Genomic DNA, 20254 nt, shown 5'->3' with positions numbered 1-20254 from the left:
ATGTAAACACCATCAAGGCTAGGAAGAAACTGCATCAACTAACGAGCAAAATAACCAGTTAATATCATAATGGCAGGATCAAGTTCACACATAACAATCTTAACCTTAAATGTAAATGGACTAAATGCTCCAATTAAAAGACACAGACTGGCAAACTGGATAAAGAGTCAAGACCCATCAGTCTGCTGTATTCAGGAGACCCATCTCACACGCAGAGACATACATAGGCTCAAAATAAAGGGATGGAGGAAGATTTACCAAGCAAATGGAGAACACAAAAAAGCGGGGGTTGCAATACTAGTCTCTGATAAAACAGACTTTAAACCATCAAAGATCAAAAGAGACAAAGAAGGCCATTACATAATGGTAAAGGGATCAATTCAACAGGAAGAGCTAACTATCCTAAATATATATGCACCCAATACAGGAGCACCCAGATTCATAAAGCAAGTCCTTAGAGACTTACAAAGAGACTTAGACTCCCATACAATAATAATGGGAGACTTCAACACTCCACTGTCAACATTAGACAGATCAACGAGACAGAAAGTTAACAAGGATATCCAGGAATTGAACTCATCTCTGCAGCAAGCAGATCTAATAGATATCTATAGAACTCTCCACCCCAAATCAACAGAATATACATTCTTCTCAGCACCACATCGTACTTACTCCAAAATTGACCACGTAATTGGAAGTAAAGCACTCCTCAGCAAATGTACAAGAACAGAATTTATAACAAACTGTCTCTCAGACCACAGTGCAATCAAATTAGAATTCAGGACTAAGAAACTCAATCAAAACCGCTCAACTACATGGAAACTGAACAACCTGCTCCTGAATGACTACTGGGTACATAACGAAATGAAGGCAGAAATAAAGATGTTCTTTGAAACCAATGAGAACAAAGATACAACATACCAGAATCTCTGGGACACATTTAAAGCAGTGTGTAGAGGGAAATTTATAGCACTAAATGCCCACAAGAGAAAGCAGGAAAGATCTAAAATTGACACTCTAACATCACAATTAAAAGAACTAGAGAAGCAAGAGCAAACACATTCGAAAGCTAGCAGAAGGCAAGAAATAACTAAGATCAGAGCAGAACTGAAGGAGATAGAGACACAAAAAACCCTCCAAAAAATCAATGAATCCAGGAGTTGGTTTTTTGAAAAGATCAACAAAATTGACAGACCACTAGCAAGACTAATAAAGAAGAAAAGAGAGAAGAATCAAATCGACGCAATTAAAAATGATAAAGGGGATATCACCACCGACCCCACAGAAATACAAACTACCATCAGAGAATACTATAAACACCTCTACGCAAATAAACTGGAAAATCTAGAAGAAATGGATAATTTCCTGGACACTTACACTCTTCCAAGACTAAACCAGGAAGAAATTGAATCCCTGAATAGACCAATAGTAGGCTCTGAAATTGAGGCAATAATTAATAGCCTACCAACCAAAAAAAGTCCAGGACCAGATGGATTCACAGCTGAATTCTACCAGAGGTACAAGGAGGAGCTGGTACCATTCCTTCTGAAACTATTCCAATCAATAGAAAAAGAGGGAATCCTCCCTAACTCATTTTATGAGGCCAACATCATCCTGATACCAAAGCCTGGCAGAGACACAACAAAAAAAGAGAATTTTAGACCAATATCCCTGATGAACATCGATGCAAAAATCCTCAATAAAATACTGGCAAACCGGATTCAGCAGCACATCAAAAAGCTTATCCACCATGATCAAGTGGGCTTCATCCCTGGGATGCAAGGCTGGTTCAACATTCGCAAATCAATAAACATAATCCAGCATATAAACAGAACCAAACACAAGAACCACATCATTATCTCAATAGATGCAGAAAAGGCTTTTGACAAAATTCAACAGCCCTTCATGCTAAAAACGCTCAATAAATTCGGTATTGATGGAACGTACCTCAAAATCATAAGAGCTATTTATGACAAACCCACAGCCAATATCATACTGAATGGGCAAAAACTGGAAAAATTCCCTTTGAAAACTGGCACAAGACAGGGATGCCCTCTCTCACCACTCCTATTCAACATAGTGTTGGAAGTTCTGGCTAGGGCAATCAGGCAAGAGAAAGAAATCAAGGGGATTCAGTTAGGAAAAGAAGAAGTCAAATTGTCCCTGTTTGCAGACGACATGATTGTATATTTAGAAAACCCCATTGTCTCAGCCCAAAATCTCCTTAAGCTGATCAGCAACTTCAGCAAAGTCTCAGGATACAAAATTAATGTGCAAAAATCACAAGCATTCTTATACACCAGTGACAGTCAAACAGAGAGCCAAATCAGGAATGAACTTCCATTCACAATTGCTTCAAAGAGAATAAAATACCTAGGAATCCAACTTACAAGGGATGTAAAGGACCTCTTCAAGGAGAACTACAAACCACTGCTCAGTGAAATCAAAGAGGACACAAACAAATGGAAGAACATACCATGCTCATGGATAGGAAGAATCAATATCGTGAAAATGGCCATACTGCCCAAGGTAATTTATAGATTCAATGCCATCCCCATCAAGCTACCAATGAGCTTCTTCACAGAATTGGAAAAAACTGCTTTAAAGTTCATATGGAACCAAAAAAGAGCCCGCATCTCCAAGACAATCCTAAGTCAAAAGAACAAAGCTGGAGGCATCACGCTACCTGACTTCAAACTATACTACAAGGCTACAGTAACCAAAACAGCATGGTACTGGTACCAAAACAGAGATATAGACCAGTGGAACAGAACAGAGTCCTCAGAAATAATACCACACATCTACAGCCATCTGATCTTTGACAAACCTGAGAGAAACAAGAAATGGGGAAAGGATTCCCTATTTAATAAATGGTGCTGGGAAAACTGGCTAGCCATAAGTAGAAAGCTGAAACTGGATCCTTTCCTTACTCCTTATACGAAAATTAATTCAAGATGGATTAGAGACTTAAATGTTAGACCTAATACCATAAAAATCCTAGAGGAAAACCTAGGTAGTACCATTCAGGACATAGGCATGGGCAAAGACTTCATGTCTAAAACACCAAAAGCAACGGAAACAAAAGCCAAAATTGACAGATGGGATCTCATCAAACTAAAGAGCTTCTGCACAGCAAAAGAAACTACCATCAGAGTGAGCAGGCAACCTACAGAATGGGAGAAAATTTTTGCAATCTACTCATCTGACAAAGGGCTAATATCCAGAACCTACAAAGAACTCAAACAAATTTACAAGAAAAAAACAAACAACCTCATCCAAAAGTGGGCAAAGGATATGAACAGACATTTCTCAAAAGAAGACATTCATACAGCCAACAGACACATGAAAAAATGCTCATCATCACTGGCCATCAGAGAAATGCAAATCAAAACCACAATGAGATACCATCTCACACCAGTTAGAATGGCGATCATTCAAAAGTCAGGAAACAACAGGTGCTGGAGAGGATGTGGAGAAATAGGAACACTTTTACACTGTTGGTGGGATTGTAAACTAGTTCAACCATTATGGAAAACAGTATGGCGATTCCTCAAGGATCTAGAACTAGATGTACCATATGACCCAGCCATCCCATTACTGGGTATATACCCAAAGGATTATAAATTATGCTGCTATAAGGACACATGCACACGTATGTTTATTGCAGCACTATTCACAATAGCAAAGACTTGGAATCAACCCAAATGTCCATCAGTGACAGATTGGATTAAGAAAATGTGGCACATATACACCATGGAATACTATGCAGCCATAAAAAAGGATGAGTTTGTGTCCTTTGTAGGGACATGGATGCAGCTGGAAACCATCATTCTTAGCAAACTATCACAAGAACAGAAAACCAAACACCGCATGTTCTCACTCGTAGGTGGGAACTGAACAATGAGATCACTTGGACTCGGGAAGGGGAACATCACACACCGGGGCCTATCATGGGGGGGGGGGAGGGGGGAGGGATTGCATTGGGAGTTATACCTGATGTAAATGACGAGTTGATGGGTGCAGCACACCAACATGGCACAAGTATACATATGTAGCAAACCTGCACGTTGTGCACATGTACCCTACAACTTGAAGTTTAATAATAATAAATAAATTAAAAAAAAAAAAAAAAAAAAAAAAAAAAAAAAAAAAAAGAACGGGAGGGAGCCCAAAGTATCTTTTTTCTTGGGTGTCTCAACCGGCCAATCACGTTTTTAGGCCGACCTGGAGGCAGGGGGAACGCAACAGACTGCGAAGTCCTTAAGGAAGAATCTAAACAAGTCCGCCGTTCGCTGTTTGGAGTGCGATGCAAAATGAATATGTACGCAGGTGGAACGTAGACTGCAGATTTTGAGCCAGCGGCGTTTCTGCCCAAATCCTGGCAAATTCCGGTAGAAGTCAGTGGCAGGAAGCGGGAGAGGAGACTAAAAAATCAGAAAACGGCCGGGCGCGGTGGCTCACACCTGTAATCTCAGCACTTTGGGAGGCCGAGACGGGCGGATCACGAGGTCAGGAGATCCAGACCATCCTGGATAACATGGTGAAACCCCGTCTCTACCAAAAATACAAAAAATTAGCCGGGCGTGGTGGCGGGCGCCCGTAGTCCCGGCTACTCGGGAGGCTGAGGCAGGAGAATGGCGTGAACCAGGGAGGCGGAGCTTGCAGTGAGCCGAGATCGCACCACTGCACTCCAGCCTGGGCGACCAGCGAGACTCCATCTCAAAAAAACAAAAAACAAACAAACAAAACCCCCCCAGAAAACAACCAGCAAACCAGCTGGGCAGAGCTGAGCGGAGAAGCTCCAGAGCCTTTTAAAGAGACTCTGCCCACATCACACCCCAACTCCGACCCCCGCCCGCGCGCCTCCGCCCTCAGGTGGCGGGGCCTCCTGGCGTCACTTCCGTCCAGACCGGAACCCAAGATGGCTGCGCTCTTGCTGAGGTGACTTTAGTGTGGGACTAGGAGTTGCTGTCCGCGGCCCTCCGGAGACCTGAACTGGCCCCTCACGTTTTGCTGATAACTCTTTATCCTGTGCCTGGGCAGGGAAAGGACCCATGGGTGTGGAGGCCAAGCGCTTGGGGATCCTAGAGACCCCTTTACCCGTCCCCCGCAGCCGCTCCCGTGCGTTCCATAGGGCTTCGGGGTCGCTGATTTCGTATCGAGGGGCGCTCGGCCCTCGCCCCTTCTGTTTTCCCCACCTCGTCTAGTACTTCTAACGCAAATTGCTCTTGGGCTTGCATCCAGAGCGGAGCTCTGAGAAAGTAACTTCAAGGTCAGCCACCCATGGGTCCTACGATTTCGAGAGCGTATTTAGACATTTAGCTTCGGAGAGAGAGATCTTGGTGTATTTTGCCTTTGCTTCGAATGCCTTCAAACAGCAGCTGCTCCCGCCGTGAGTGGGCGCTGTCTGGGTTCCAAGTGGGCTGCTGGCAAACGGTGCAGAAGGCCTGGACCCCTACTGGGGTGGTGATTAGCATTAGCACCCAGGGCAGACCTCTGCAGCCCCAAATCAGCCCGGGCAATTCATTTTTAGTTCATCTTTTTATTTGGGAGGGAGAGTGAGTGTCCCAGTTTTTGTCTAAAATGTGAATTAGTTGTCCAGAGAAATACCCTAGATTTTCTTTCATTCTCAACTTTCCGCTATCTAGGTCTCATTCTCAACTCAGCCTCTCTAGTCACAGTGACTAGCGCCTTTAGACACGCCTGGTACAAATCCCAGCATAGTTTTGTGCCAGCCTTATTTTTGGAAATTGTTTGTTATGGAAAGTTAGCTTCAATGCTGTTGAGATTTCAATCCCTGATTTCCCCAAATGTGTTCTCATTTCTCTTTCCACTTCAGTCACCCAGTTTAAAAATAGAGGGACTTTGTTTAGTTTTTCTGCGGCAAAATGATTCCTCTTGGAGTTGAAATCAGGGATATCTTAATTCTTCATTTTCGCCCTGTTTTTCATCTCCATATGTATCTTCTTTCTAAGGTGTGCCAAGGCTTGTCTTGCCAGTGCTGCCTTCTTTATTCCAGATGGTTTGACCATAATTGAATGCTTTTGAATTCTCTGATATATTTTGGTATCGATGTTAGGGGGTTTTGGTAAAATTAACATTTAATTTGAAATGATCATATTGGTTTCCAACAGTTCATTTTAGGAGTTTTGGGATTAGTATTTAGAAGCTGAGGATCTTTATACTTATTAAGTGTATCCATACGGTATCATTTTGAGTTGTGCAGCGCCGTCCACACTAGGATTCAATGCCAAGAAAGGTATATTTTTCATTAGTGGTAATCTGAAGCTCTCATCGAAAGGACACCTCTTTTTCTCATAAGGGTTTTTTTTAGGAGGAGAAATGAGGAATTAAAAAATTTTTTTTTCTTGATAGAAGTTCCCAGTCTAATTCCATTTCGCTAGAGGGATTTGGAACTGTTTATGATGTGCTGATTTAATCTCAAAGGAAAGTATCTTCTAAGAAATCCTAGGAACTGATTTCTGGTTCTACATTTATTTTGGACAAGTCAAGGTCATTGATTCCATGGCTGTGGTTTCCTCATTTGTGTTGCAAATGGCAATAACTTGGGCCCACTTAAGATAAATATTGGTTAAACTTTTTTTGTTCTTTTTTTTTGTTCTTTTTATTTATTTATTTTTTTGAGACAGAGTCTGGGTCTGTCACCCAGGCTGGAGTGCAGTGGTGCGATCTCTGCTCACGTGGGATTACAGGCATCTGCCACCATGCCACCATTCCTGGCTAATTTTTGTATTTTTAGTAAAGACAAAAATTTGTTTCACTATCTTGGCCAGGCTGGTCTTGAATTCCTGACCTCATGATCCGCCTGCCTCGGCCTCCCAAAGTGCTGGGATTACAGGCATGAGCAACCATGCCTGGCCTTTATTTTTATTTTTGGTTAAACTTTAAAAAATTATATTTACTTATTTTAATTGGCAAATAAAAATTGTATATATGGTGTACAATATGGTGTTTTGAAATATATATACATTGTGGAGCTGTTAACATACGCATTACATCTTTGTGGGGAGAACTCTTGAAGTCTATTCTTAGGGATTTTCAAGTATACAATGCCTTGGTTTTGTGTGTGTGTTTGAGACGGAGTCTTGCTCTGTTGCCCAGGCTGGAGTGCAGTGGTGCGATCTTGGGTCACTGTAACCTCCGCCTCCCAGGTTAAAGCGATTCTCCTGCCTCAGCCTCCCAGGTAGCTGGGACTACAGGCATGTACCACCATGCCTGGCTAATTTTGTATTTTTAGTAGAGACAGGGTTTCACCATGTCGGTCAGGCTGGTCTTAAACTCCTGGCCTCAGGTGATCCGCCTGAGCCAGGCGTTAGCCACAAGGCCTGACCAATGCCTTATTAACTATAGTTAACATAATAATAACAACATAATAACATAATGATAACGATTGTGGCTGGGCATGGTGGCTCATGCCTGTAATCCCAGCACTTTGGGAGGCCAAGGCAGGCAGATCATGAGGTCAGGAGATCAAGACCATCCTGGCCAACAGGGTGAAACCCCGTCTCTACTATAAATACAAAAATTAGCCAGGTGTGGTGGTGCGCACCTGTAGTCCTAGCTACTCGGGAGGCTGAGGCAGGAGAATCGCTTGAACCTGGGAGACGGAGGTTGCAGTGAGCCAAGATCATGCCACTGTACTCCAGCCTGGGCGACAGAGCAAGACTCAGTCTCAAAAACAACAACAACAACAAAAACCCACAATATACCGTGTTGTACAATAGATCTCTTGAACTTACTCCTCCCATCTAACTGAAATTTTGTATCCTTTGACCAACTTCTTCCCCTTCCCCTTCCCCCTCCCCCACATGTAAATATGTTTAATGCTTGGCTAATTAAGAATTATTAGTTATCAGAGTATTGTATTGTCATGGCTTTTGAATATATGCTCTCTATTTTGTATATTCTCTAAACAGTTCAGGGACCAGCTAGAGATGAACAACCAGCCAAGTAACACAAACCATTGGCAGTTAGTCAAGGAATGACTTGCCAAGGCCAAGGAGTTAGAGAACTAAGCTAAGGAGAGCTAGGCTTCTGTCTAATAATGTTCATGCTCCTTAAGCACAAAGTCCCCAAGAGTTACTATCTGGCCAGTACTCATTGTATTTAATGCTGTATGTGAAATGCCTCTAAATATTAAGGTTTAACTCTCAATTTATGAAACTGCTTTTTAAAATAAGCATATTCATTCACAAACCTTTTTTTTTTTTTTTTTAGACGGAGTCTCGCTCTGTCGCCCAGGCTGGAGTGCAGTGGCCAGATCTTGGCTCACTGCAAGCTCCGCCTCCTGGGTTCACGCCATTCTCCTGCCTCAGCCTCCTGAGTAGCTGGGACTACAGGCGCCCGCCACCTCGCCTGGCTAGTTTTTTGTATTTTTTAGTAGAGATGGGGTTTCACCGGTTTAGCCAGGATGGTCTTGATCTCCTGACCTCGTGATCCGCCCGTCTCGGCCTCCCAAAGTGCTGGGATTACAGGCTTGAGCCACCGCGCCCAGCCTTTTTTTTTTTTTTAAGCTTCTTCTATGTGTCAGACATTATTATAGGTACTGTGGATCCAAGGCCGGGTGCAGTGGCTCATGCCTGTAATCCCAGCACTTTGGGAGGCCGAGGTGGGAGGATCACCTGAGGTCAGGAGTTCGAGACCAGCCTGACCAACATGGAGAAACCTCATCTCTACTAAATATACAAAAATTTGCCTGGCATGGTTGTGGGTGCCTGTGGGTGCCAGTAATCCCAGCTACTTGGGAGGCTGAGGCAGGAGAATTGCTTGAACCTGGGAGGTGGAGGTTGCAATGAGCTAAGATTGCGCCATTGCGCTCCAGCCTGGGCTACAAAAGTAAAACTCCATTTCAAAAACAGAAACAAAATTAGCCGGGTTTGCTGGCACATGCCTGTAATCCCAGCTACCCGGGAGGCTGAGGCAGGAGAATCACTTGAACTCGGGAGGTGGAGGTTGCCGTGAGCTGAGATTGCGCCATTGCACTCCATCCAGCCTGGGCAACAAGAGCGAAACTCTGTCTCAAAAAAATAAAAAAAAATTAAAAAGTACTGTGGTACTATGGATCCAAAACATTTGAGTCCTATCCTTGAGCTCAAAGTCTAGCAGGGAGATAAATAGATTAATTATTAAACCGCATAAGAAATATTGATAGATATAAACAAGTGTGAGAGCATGGCAGACATAGCAAGTAAGGCTAAAGAAGTGGTGATCTTACTATCCAGGAATTGGTTTTTTTTTTTTTTGAGGCTGAGTCTTGCTTTGTCACCCAGGGTGGAGTGCAGTGGTGTGATCTTGGCTCACTGCAACCTCTGCCTTCTGGGTTCAAGTGATTATCCTACCTCAACCACCCAGGTAGCTGGGATTACAGGGGTGTGCCAGTATGCCTGGCTAATTTTTGTATTTTTGGTAGAGATGGGGTTTTACCCTGTTTGCCAGGCTTGTCTTGACCTCCTGACCTCAAGTGACCCACTCACCTTGGCCTCTCATAGTGCTGGGATTACAGGCATGAGCTACCACGCTGGCCCTTAGGAATTGAATTTTGAAGGATGAATTTAACAGGCTCCGAGGGAGGGTCTAGTGAGAGAACAGCATGAGCATGTGGTCAAAAGAGGGTTTGCTGTATCTGGACATAATGTAATGTTCAGTGTGGCAGAATTACAGTGGATTGAAAGAAATTTGTGGGAGGTTAGGTACAGAGAGTTGGCCACATTGTGAAGTGCGTTGTTTGCCCACAGTTTGGATCTTACACTGTAAGCAGTGGGAAATTGTTAAAGACTTTTAGGCAGAAGAATGATGAAACCATGTTGTTTTATTTATTTTTCAGTAAATTAGTGTTGGTGGTATTGAATGATATATAAGAGATCGGTGTGAGGGAGATCAGTTCAGGAGCTCTTGTTACAGTCCTAGTGAGAAATGAAGACAATATAGACTATAGCAATGGATTGGAATGAATTTTCCTAGCTATTAATGATAGGATTGGGTGATGCCATGCATACATATGGAGGGGTGGTGAAAGAAAATAAATCAAGGATGACTTAGCTTATAGTTTGGTAGTTGGGTGGTAATAATCATTAACCAGAACTTTTGTATACAAATTATTATTCATCATGTCATTCAAAGTTATATATCTATTTTATTGTTGCTGTTACCTAGACATTTTTGAAACTTTTTGGTATACCATCAGATCAAGTTTAGAAACTCATTATATTACAGTCATATAATATATGACTATAATAAGATAAATTATAGTCACATCTTGTTTTGGACTAAAAATGATATTCAGTTTGATCACATAGACTTGGCTTTGAATAACTTTTTTTTCCAGAAATCAAATTTATTTTCAGTAGATGAGTATTTTTGTCACCACTGAGGGTTTTAGAAAGAATGCAATGCAAATTCTAAAGACATTAGGGAGACCAGTGATAATATCTTACATATATATGTGGTGTTTTGTAGTTTAGACAATGCCTTCCTGTATGTTTTCTTGTGCAGTGCCCTCAGCAACCAATAAGGTAGGTATTATCAATGCCATTTTATAATTGAAAACGCTGAAGCTCAATGACTCACTCAAGTTATACAACTTATTCTAAGATTTCAGGCTTGATTTTTTACTTTCCAATGTTATTTTTACATTACCGTTGCTGCCTCAATCCAGAGAAGAGTTTAAAAAATGATTTGAGCAATGATTACATTTTGGGGAGACATGTTAACGCATTTAAAAGGGGCAGCAATAACTAGAAATTATAAGTTCTGGCTTGTCAATTAAAAATACAGAGTTCCTGTTTTCACATGAAAGGGAAGGATAGATAATTACTTTTGTCAGATTTCAAATAAGGTTATGGCATTTGTGCAGCTAGTTTCTGTGAGGGCCTTGTAGAAAGTTTACATTGATATTTGTCTCGGAAACAATAGCGCTAGACAGAGAGGGCACGCCATAGATTCCAACCCACATCTGCAAACTCTTGCTGGGTAGCTGAGTGACTGGGCCTAGCCTGGTGTGAGGAATGCATGCCCTGCAACTTCAGAGTCACAATTCAATTGATTAAAAGAGATTTGTTCCCACTTCTTTCTGGGAGCCTTGGGTATACAATGTCTGTATTCACCTCTTGCCTTCAAAGCTGGAAAGAGGGAAGAGCTGAAGAAGGAAGTGTTGGTTAGATTTTTTCCTTCAAATAGTGGGCCCTTCTAGTGTACTAATGTGAAGCATACAGCTTTTGAAAAGTTTGTGCATCTAATATCAATGGTGTGAGGGACATCATGAGCTTTTTTAGAAGATCATTAGATCTTTATGAGATCTTGTATCCTAGTGCCTTGCAAGTAGTGGATATGCAATAAACTTTTGTAGAATCAATGTATTTTTAAGTTTTAGTTCCAGAAATTCACTCTATTTACCTTCTTAAATGCTTTTGGAAAGATTTGATGTGATGATGTGACTGAAGGGTATAATGGTTGTGTGTTTTTCATAATACACGATGAGCATCCCTTTTCTGAAAAGCTTTGGACCAGAAGTATTTAGGATTTCCGAATATTTTCAGATTTTGGAGTATTTGCATTATACTTACCGGTTCCATATCACTAAGCTGAAATCCAAAATGCTCCAATGAGCATTTCTTTTGAGCATCATGTCAGCACTTAAAACGTTTTGGGTTATGGAGGGTTTCAGATTTTGGATTTTCCACAGTAGGAGTGCTCAACCTGTACCATGTAAACTTTGGATCAGTTAAATTCTCCTTAGATAGAATGCCTAGGCACATCTTAGTTTCTGACTTGAAGAGCAATTCTGGCACTGATGTATACATTTCAAAAATAGCAATTTTTAAGTAGAAAACTTTCATGGGGTCAGTAAAAAATTTTTTTATTCCCATTTTTTTGCACATGATTGTAATTACATGAAAGACTTTTTGACTTGAAATTCATTCAGGATATATGGAGTTTAATTGATGTTAGTTCCTGAAATGACCTAGCTTAATATTTAGGACGCTTTCTTCACAAACCCCTTGCATTCTTCAACCTTTTTTTTTTTTTTGAGACAATGTCTAGCCCTGTCACCCAGTCTGGAGTGCAGTGGTGCAATCTTGGCTCATTGCAACTTCCGCCTCCCAGGCTCAAGTGATACTCCCACCTCAGCCTCCAGAGTAGCTGGTATTATAGGTGTGCACTACCACACCCAACTAATTTTCATGTTTTTTGTAGAGATGGGGTTTTACTATGTTGTCCAGGCGGTATTGAACACCTAGGCTCAAGTAGTCCACTGGCCTCAGCCTCCCAAAGTGTTGGAATTACAGGCGTGAGCCACTGCACCTGGCCTGACCTTTTAAATTCATCCATTGTAGTAGGTCTCTGCTAAAGCTAAGCTATATGGTTGCAGTTACCAGTGGGCTTATTCTGTTTTTTTTGTTTGTTTGTTGTGTTAACCCTGTCTCTTAGACATCACCTCCTGTAAGACCTAGCTTTTAAAAAATCACTTTCTCTATTTCTCTGTTGAACATTACCAACTCTGATTATTCTTATTCTTTTATCTTGCATTATTTGTGTTTGATTAAAACTTTATTTTGCATTTTTAGGTAATATTTCTTACTATTTTCAAGTTAGAGTTGTAGCTTTTCAACTAGAAAATGGTATCAAGGACACTGATACTGTCATTGTTTTTATCTTATTTTTAATCTGTCCCTTCACCCCTAAAAATAGAGAAGTTGATATACTAAAGTTGATCTCTAAATGTGTATTGATTTTTGATTCTCTTATCTTGCAGACATGTTGGTCGTCATTGCCTCCGAGCCCACTTTAGCCCTCAGCTCTGTGTCAGAAAGTAAGTTTCTAAGTCTGAAAATTATTTTTTTTCCTTAGGGAAGAGCAATAGATTGTTGACTTAGATTTGATGGATATGTACAACAGTGGGCAGTTATAGACAGTTGACTGAAACTTAAGTAATTGTGGTCACTGTTTATCGTTTGTGTGTATGTGTGTTGTTTGTTTTTGAGATAAGCTCTCACTCTATTGCCCAGGCTAGAGTGCAGTGGTACGATCAGGGCTTGCCATAGCCTCAGCTTCCTATAGCTGGGACTATAGGTGTGTGGTGTGCCACCATGCCTGGCTAATGTTTTGTATTTTTTGTAGAGATGAGGTTTCACATTTTGCCCAAGCTGGTCTTGAACTCCTGGGCTCAAGCAATCCCCCTGCCTCGGCTGGGATTGTAGGCATGAGCCATGCACCTGGACTTTCATGCTATATATTTATTCTCAGCCTGTTGATGTCAACAATTGCCTTTGTGTTATTTTTTAAAAACTTTTTATTTTTGAAATATTTTATACTTTCAGAAAATTTATACGAATAGTAGGATGAAGTTCTATATATCGTTCACCCACATTTGCCAATTGTTAACATTTTATTGTGTTTGCTTATCTCGCTTTTTTGTATTTTAGATTATGCCATATGAAATTTTTATTTTTTTAGGTCAAAGCTGGTGAAATATTAATGATTTAGTGTAGTTCAGCCTAATATATATTTAATTATTAGTATTTTCACTGAATGCTTTAAGGGTAAGTTGTGAATATCATGACTACCTCTAAATATTTCTCCTGAGAACAAAGAAATTGTCTTACATAATGCAGTATAATTATATAAGCATAATTATCAAATTCAGGAAATTTAATATTGATGAACTCTTATATACAGTTGATTTTCAGATTTTTTATTTGTCCCAAATAATATATTTTAGAGAAATACAATCAGCTGGGCACGGTGGCTCATGCCTGTAATCCCAACACTTTAGGAGGCCTACGCAGAAGGATTGTTTGAGGCCAGGAGTTCAAGACCAGCCTGGGCAACAGAGAGAGACCTAGTCTCCACAAATAATTAAAAAATAAAAAATTAGCTGAGTGTGGTGGTGTGTGCCTATAGTCCCAGCTATGGGGAGGCTGAGGCAGGAAGATGGCTTGAGTCCAGCAGTTCAAGGCTGCAGTGAGCTATGATCATGCCACTGCACTCCAGCCTGGGCAACAGAGTGAGACCCCATCTCTATTTAAAAAAAAAAGACTGGATGTCGTGGCTCACACTTGTAATTCCAGCACTTTGGGAGGCTGAGGCAGGAGGATCCCTTGAGCCCAGGAGTTCAAGACCAGCCTGGGCAACATAGGGATACCCTGTCTCAATCAATCAATCAATGAGAAACAGCTATCCTCAACAATTTAGTAGGCTGGACATGGTGGCTCATGCCTGTAATCCTAGCACTTTCAGAGGCTGAGGTGGGCAGATCGCTTGAGCCCAGGAGTTTGAGACCAGCCTGGGCAACACGGTGAAACCCCTTCTCTACAAAAAATACAAAAACTAGCTGGGTGTGGTGGTGTGCGCCTCTAGTTCCAGCTACTTGGGTGGCTGAGGTAAGAGGATCACCTGGATGGGGCAGTGCAGAATTGTGCATAGCTTGAGCATAGCTGTTTAATAGTTGGGTTCAACCTAGCCTAGTGACAAAACCAAGAAACTATTAAGGTACCGAGCTGAATCTAGTTCTTGATTTTTGAGAACCTGAAAGGGAATCTTGAAAAGCCAGATGAGAGCAGATGGTAATGTATGAGATAAAACTGTGGCCTTGGAAAAGCGTAATCCATTTATGTGAATATTTTTAAAATATGCTTGCCCTGCCACCCAACAAGAAGTTGTGCTTTCATTGCCAGACCTGTGTATTGAGTGGGATTAGAAAGCAGAGTTATCGGCCTGGCACGGTGGCTCACGCCTGTAAACTCAGCACTTTGGGAGGCCAAGGCAGGCAGATCATGAGGTCAAGGGATCGAGACCATCCTGGCCAACATGGTGAAACCCCATCTCGACTGAAAATACAAAAATTAGCTGGGCGCGGTGGCACGTGCCTGTAGTCCCAGCTACTCAGGAGGCTGAGGCAGGAGGATCACTTGAATCCAGGAGGTGGAGGTTGTAGTGCGCCAAGATCGCGCCACTGTACTCCAGTCTGGCCACAGAGCGAGACCCCATCTCGAAATAAACAAAACAAAACAAAACAGAGTTATTGTCTGATATGACCTCATCAGATGATTCAGGTTAACGGAATTAAAGTTGGTATAAAAATAAGGTAAGTGGAGGAACATGTTTTCCTAATACTGTGGGTTTATCCAGCCCACCATACTGTTATCAGAAAAGGGGTCTTGACCCAGACCCCAAGAGAGGGCTCTTGGATCTCATGTAGGAAGGAATTCAAGGTGAGTAGCAAAGTGCAGTGAAAGAAGCAAGTTTATTAGAAACTACTCAATTATATAGTAGGGTGTCCTCAGAAAACAACTGGGGGAAGATGGCCGTCTTTAAGTTTCTTTTTTTCTTCTCTCTTTTTTTAAATATATATATACACACACACACACATATGTGTATATATTTATATATTTTTTAGGTCTTTAAGGTTTTATTTTTTTTTTAATTTTTAAATTTTTAGTCTTTTTTTTTTTTTTTTGAGACAGAGTCTTGTTCTGTTGACCAGGCTAGAGTGCAGTGGCGTGATCTGGACTCACCGCAACCTCCACGTCCTGAGTTCAAGTGATTCTCCTGCCTCAGCCTCCTGAGTAGCTGGGATTACAGGTGCGCAGCACCACGCCCAGCTAATTTTTATATTTTTAATAGAGATGGAATTTTACCATGTTGGTCAGGCTAGTCTCAAACTCCTGACCTTGTGATCTGTCTGCCTCAGCTTCCCAAAGTGCTGGGATTACAGCCATGAGTCGCTGCACCTGGCCAATTGTTAAAAATATTTTGAGGTAGAGTCTTGCTCTGTTGCCCAGGGTGGAGCGCCATGATGCAATCACAGCTCACTGCAGCCTCTACCTCCCTGGGCTCAGGAGATCCTCCCACCTCAGCCTCCTGAGTAACTGGGACTACAGGCTCAGACCATCATGCTTGGCTAAATTTTCTCTGCAATTTTTGTGGAAACAGGGTTTTGCCATGTTGCCCAGGCTGGTCTCAAACTTCTGGGCTCAAGTCATCTGCCCACCTTAGCCTCCCAAAGTGCTGGAATTATAGGCATGAGCCACCATGTCTGGCCTAAGTTTTCCTTATATAGAGATCTTGTCTATGTAAGGACTAAACTAAACTGCCTACATGCAGGGGACCAGAGAGCATGACAAAATTTATTATTGATTTAAAGAAAAGTATCCTTGACATTTTAGTGTGTAAGTACATCAAAGCGTGACTGTAATTATTTTGAAAGCATATGTTGTTATGGGTATTGGGACATCTGGACTTTATGTTGTTGCAGTTTGTCCTTGCAGGTATTACCAAGCTGTTTCCTTAGCTGTAAACATCTTAGAACCGTGGGTTGTCACTGGCAAGGAATGTGCTTTGCTAGTTTTAAGATGGAGTTTATTTTATTTATTTATTTTATTCTTATTTATTTTATTTTATTTATTTATTTTTTTGAGACAGAGTCTTGCTCTGTCTCCCAAGCTGGAGTGCAGTGGTGTGATCTGGTCTCACTACAACCTCTGCTTCCCAGGTTCAAGCAATTTTCCTGCCTCACCCTCCTAGGTAGCTGGGATTACAGGCGTGCGCCAATACACCTGGCTAATTTTTTTCTATTTTTAGTAGAGATGGGGTTTCACCATGTTGGCCAAGCTGGTCTTGAACTCCTGACCTCATGATCCACCCACCTCGGCTTCCCAAAGTGCTGGGATTACAGGCTTGAGCCACTGTGCCTGGCCTATTATTTTATTTTTATTATTATTTTCTGTTTTGTGTTGCTATAACAAGATGGAGTGGATTTTAAAATAGTGTCACTCTGGGTCTTCTAGGCTCCTGCTTCCCTAACAAAACCTTTTCTAAAAAGATATTGCAAAATTTTTTTTTTTTTTTTTTTTTTGAAATGGAGTTTCGCTCTTGTTGCCCAGGCTGGACTGCAATGGTGTAATCTTGGCTCACCGCAACCTCTGCCTCCTGGGTTCAAGCGATTCTCCTGCCTCAGTCTCCCGAGTAGCTGTGATTACAGGTGCCCACCGCCACACCCGGCTAATTTTGTATTTTTAGTAGAGACGAGGTTTCTCCATGTTGGTCAGGCTGGTCTCAAACTCGCGACCTCAGGTGATCCACCCGCCTCAGCCTCCCAAAGTGCTGAGATTACTGGCGTGAGCCACCATGCCTCTGGCCAGTATTGCAAAATATTGACTTAACAAAACACTATGCAAAATACTAAACCAAGCTTACTTTCAGTTCTTTTCAAACTTTCTGGTTTTATTTTAGTGCTGTTCCTTTGGGAACCACAGCCAAAGAAGAGATGGAGCGGTTCTGGAATAAGAATATAAGTTCAAACCGTCCTTTATCTCCTCACATCACTATCTACAGGTAAGGACTCTGGAGCCAGAGAATCTAGAGGTAGTGGATGAAAGTTCTGAAGGTTGATCTTTGGCCTACCTGATACTTCCCTCACTTTTACTCAACTAAAATACTGCTATGTAGATGAGGTAAACTCTTCAGGGTAGAGGGAGATAACATAAGAATTATCTTATGCCTTTTTAATACAGAGATGACTAAATTCTATCTTCTATCATTACAAGGGTAATCTTTTTCAAAACTACCATTTAGAAAATTCTAGTAAGTCAAAATATAATTCCCATTAATTAAAAAATTTTTGAAACAATTTCAGATTTACATAAATGTTGCAGAAATAACATACAGAGTTCCCATATACTTTTATATGGAAGGTATATAGTATATATGCTAAGTTATATAGAAGTTGCAACTTTGCAAATAATTCTCCTTTTTTTTTCTGAGACAGAATCTTGCTCTGTTGCCCAGCTGGAGTGTAGTGGCGCGATCTCGGCTCACTGCATCCTCTGCCTCCTGGGTTCAAGCGATTCTCCTGTCTCAGCCTCCCCAGTAGCTGGGGCAATGGGCGCGTACCACTACGGACAGCTAATTTTTGTATTTTTAGTAGAGATGGGGTTTCACCAGGTTGGCCAGGATGGTATCGAACTCTTGACCTAGTGATCTGCCCGCCTCAGCCTCCCAAAGTGCTGGGATTACAGGTGAGAGCCACCATGCCCGGCCACAACTTCTTAAATTATTCAGACATGCTAACAAGCAGATTCCCAGCTCGTTAACATGTCTGAATGATATAAGAAGAAGTTGCAATGATGATGATATCCAAGTATTATTCCTGTATTCGTTTTCTTCTTTTTTTATTTTTTTGAGACAGAGTCTTGCTTGGTCACCCAGGCTGGAGTGCAGTGGTGCAGTCTAAGCCCACTGCAAACCCTGCCTCCTGAGTTCAAGCGATTCTCATGCCTCAGCCTCCTGAATAGCTGGGATTACAGACATGAGCTTCCATGCCCGGCTAATTTTTGTCTTTTAGTAGAGATGAGGTTTTGCCATGTTGTCCAGGCTGGTCTCAAACTCCTGGCCACAAGTGATCCACCCACCTCAGCTTCCAAAAGTGCTGGGATTATAGGCATGAGCCACCACGCTCAGTCCCTGTATTTGTTTTCTATTGCTACTATAAGTTTCACAAACATAGTGACTTAAAATAACAAAGATGTACTGTCTTACCATTCTTTAGGTTAGAAGTATGAGACAGGTCTCATTAGGCTAAAATTAAGTTGTTTGCAGGGGCTGCATTCTTTTCCAGAGGCTCCTTGCCTTTTCCAGCTTTTATAGGTCATCTACATTCCTTGGCTTATGACATTCTTTCTCTATTTTCAAAGCAAGCCATAGCAGAGTCCTTCTCACTTTGTATCACTTTGACTTGTTCTGCCTCCCTTTTCTCCTTTCAAGGACCCTTGTCATTACATTTAGACCTCCCCAAGTATTTCAGGACAATGCCTCCATCTCAAGGTCTTTAATTTAATAATATCTGCAAAGTTCTTTTTGTGATATAAGATAATATATTCACAGGTTCTGGGGATTAATACATTGACATCTCCAGAGGGGTGGGTGCATTATTTTACCTACCATAGTCTACCCTCTAGCCCTCAAAGTTTATGTCTGTCCCGTGACAGAATACATTCACCACATCCCAGTGGCCCCAGAAGTTTCAACCTATTATAGCCTCATCTCAAAGTCTTAAAATTTCATCTAAATCTCCCCATCTGAACTAGGTATGGGTGAGGCTCTGGGTATAATCCCTTTTCAGGAACATTTTTTCTTCATCTGTGAATCTAAAGCAACAAGTTACATACTCCCAAAATACAGTGGTGGGACAGATATAATATAACAACTGTAGGCATTCCTGCTCAAAAAGTGAGAAAGTGTGTCCTGAAGTGGCAGGTCAAGAGAAGAAAAAAAGTGAGAAAATGGAAGGAAAAAAAGAGTCTCTGGTTCTAACCAGTTTGAAATTCAGCCAGGCAAACACCATTTGATTTCAAGGCCTGAGAATAATCCTTTGCGGCTATTGGCTTTGCCCTCTGGGCTTATAGCTCCATCCGCTATCCTTCTTTGTGAAAGGTGACACATGCTTTTGCAGCTAGTCATTTTTAACAGCCTCTTTTTTGTCTGTAGAATTTTTGGGGTATGACAGTCTTCTTTTCATTTTCTCTCTGTCACTTTTAGTCTATGCTGACGGTATTTCTGTTGGTATAACATTCTTGAGAACATTGTGGGGGCCAGGTGCGATGGCTCACATCTGTAATCCTAGCATTTTGGGAGGCCAAAGCAGGTGAATTGCCTGAGCTCGGGGGTTTGAGACCAGACTAGGCAACATGGTGAAACCCTGTCTCTACTAAGATACAAAAAATTAACCAGGTGTGGTGGTGCACCTATAGTCCCATCTACTTGAGAGGCTGAGGCACAAGAATCTCTTGAACCTGGAAGGTGGAGGTTGCAGTGAGCCGAGATTGCGAGATTGTGGTGCTGCTGCACTCCAGCCTGGGCTCTGTTTCCAGGAGAAAAAAAAAAGAATCTTGTGGGGTTTCACCATCTCTATAAAACCATGTTGCCCAGGCTGGTCTCAAGTTCCTGGGCTCAAGTGATCTGCCTGCCTTGGCCTCCCAAAATGCTGGAATTATAGGTGTGAGCCATTTTGCCAGGCCTTGACAGTGAATATCTTTTTTTTTTTTTTTTTTTTTTTCTGAGACAGAGTCTCGCACTATCACCAGGGCTATAGTGCAATGGTGCAATTTCGGCTCACTGTAACTCCCGCCTCCCTGTAACCCCCGCCTCCCTGGTTCACGCTATTCTCCTGCCTCAGCTTCCCAAGTAGCTGGGATTGCAGGCACACACCACCACACCTGGCTAATTTTTTGTATTTTTC

At 41.8% G+C, this 20254-nt stretch overlaps 1 protein-coding gene across 3 annotated transcripts in view; it reads left to right on the top strand.

Moving 5' to 3' along the window:
• The first annotated feature begins 4878 nt into the window (after positions 1-4878).
• Positions 4879-20254, top strand: part of SDHC (succinate dehydrogenase complex subunit C) — a 44957-nt gene continuing 29581 nt past the window's right edge. The window contains exons 1-3 of one of the 3 annotated variants that reach the window (XM_007976394.3): positions 4879-4941; positions 12773-12829; positions 17251-17352. In XM_007976394.3, the coding sequence (XP_007974585.1) occupies positions 4922-4941; positions 12773-12829; positions 17251-17352 (179 nt within the window). In that variant the 5' untranslated portion in view covers positions 4879-4921. Of the gene's footprint in view, positions 4942-5252; positions 5273-12772; positions 12830-17250; positions 17353-20254 lie in introns of those variants that run through there. The other 2 variants (XM_007976393.3, XM_073008198.1) reach the window with 2 other exon arrangements.

This window comes from Chlorocebus sabaeus, chromosome 20 (assembly GCF_047675955.1).
Source record: "Chlorocebus sabaeus isolate Y175 chromosome 20, mChlSab1.0.hap1, whole genome shotgun sequence".
Taxonomy (NCBI): domain Eukaryota; kingdom Metazoa; phylum Chordata; class Mammalia; order Primates; family Cercopithecidae; genus Chlorocebus; species Chlorocebus sabaeus.
This window is presented reverse-complemented; position numbering and strand designations above follow the sequence as displayed.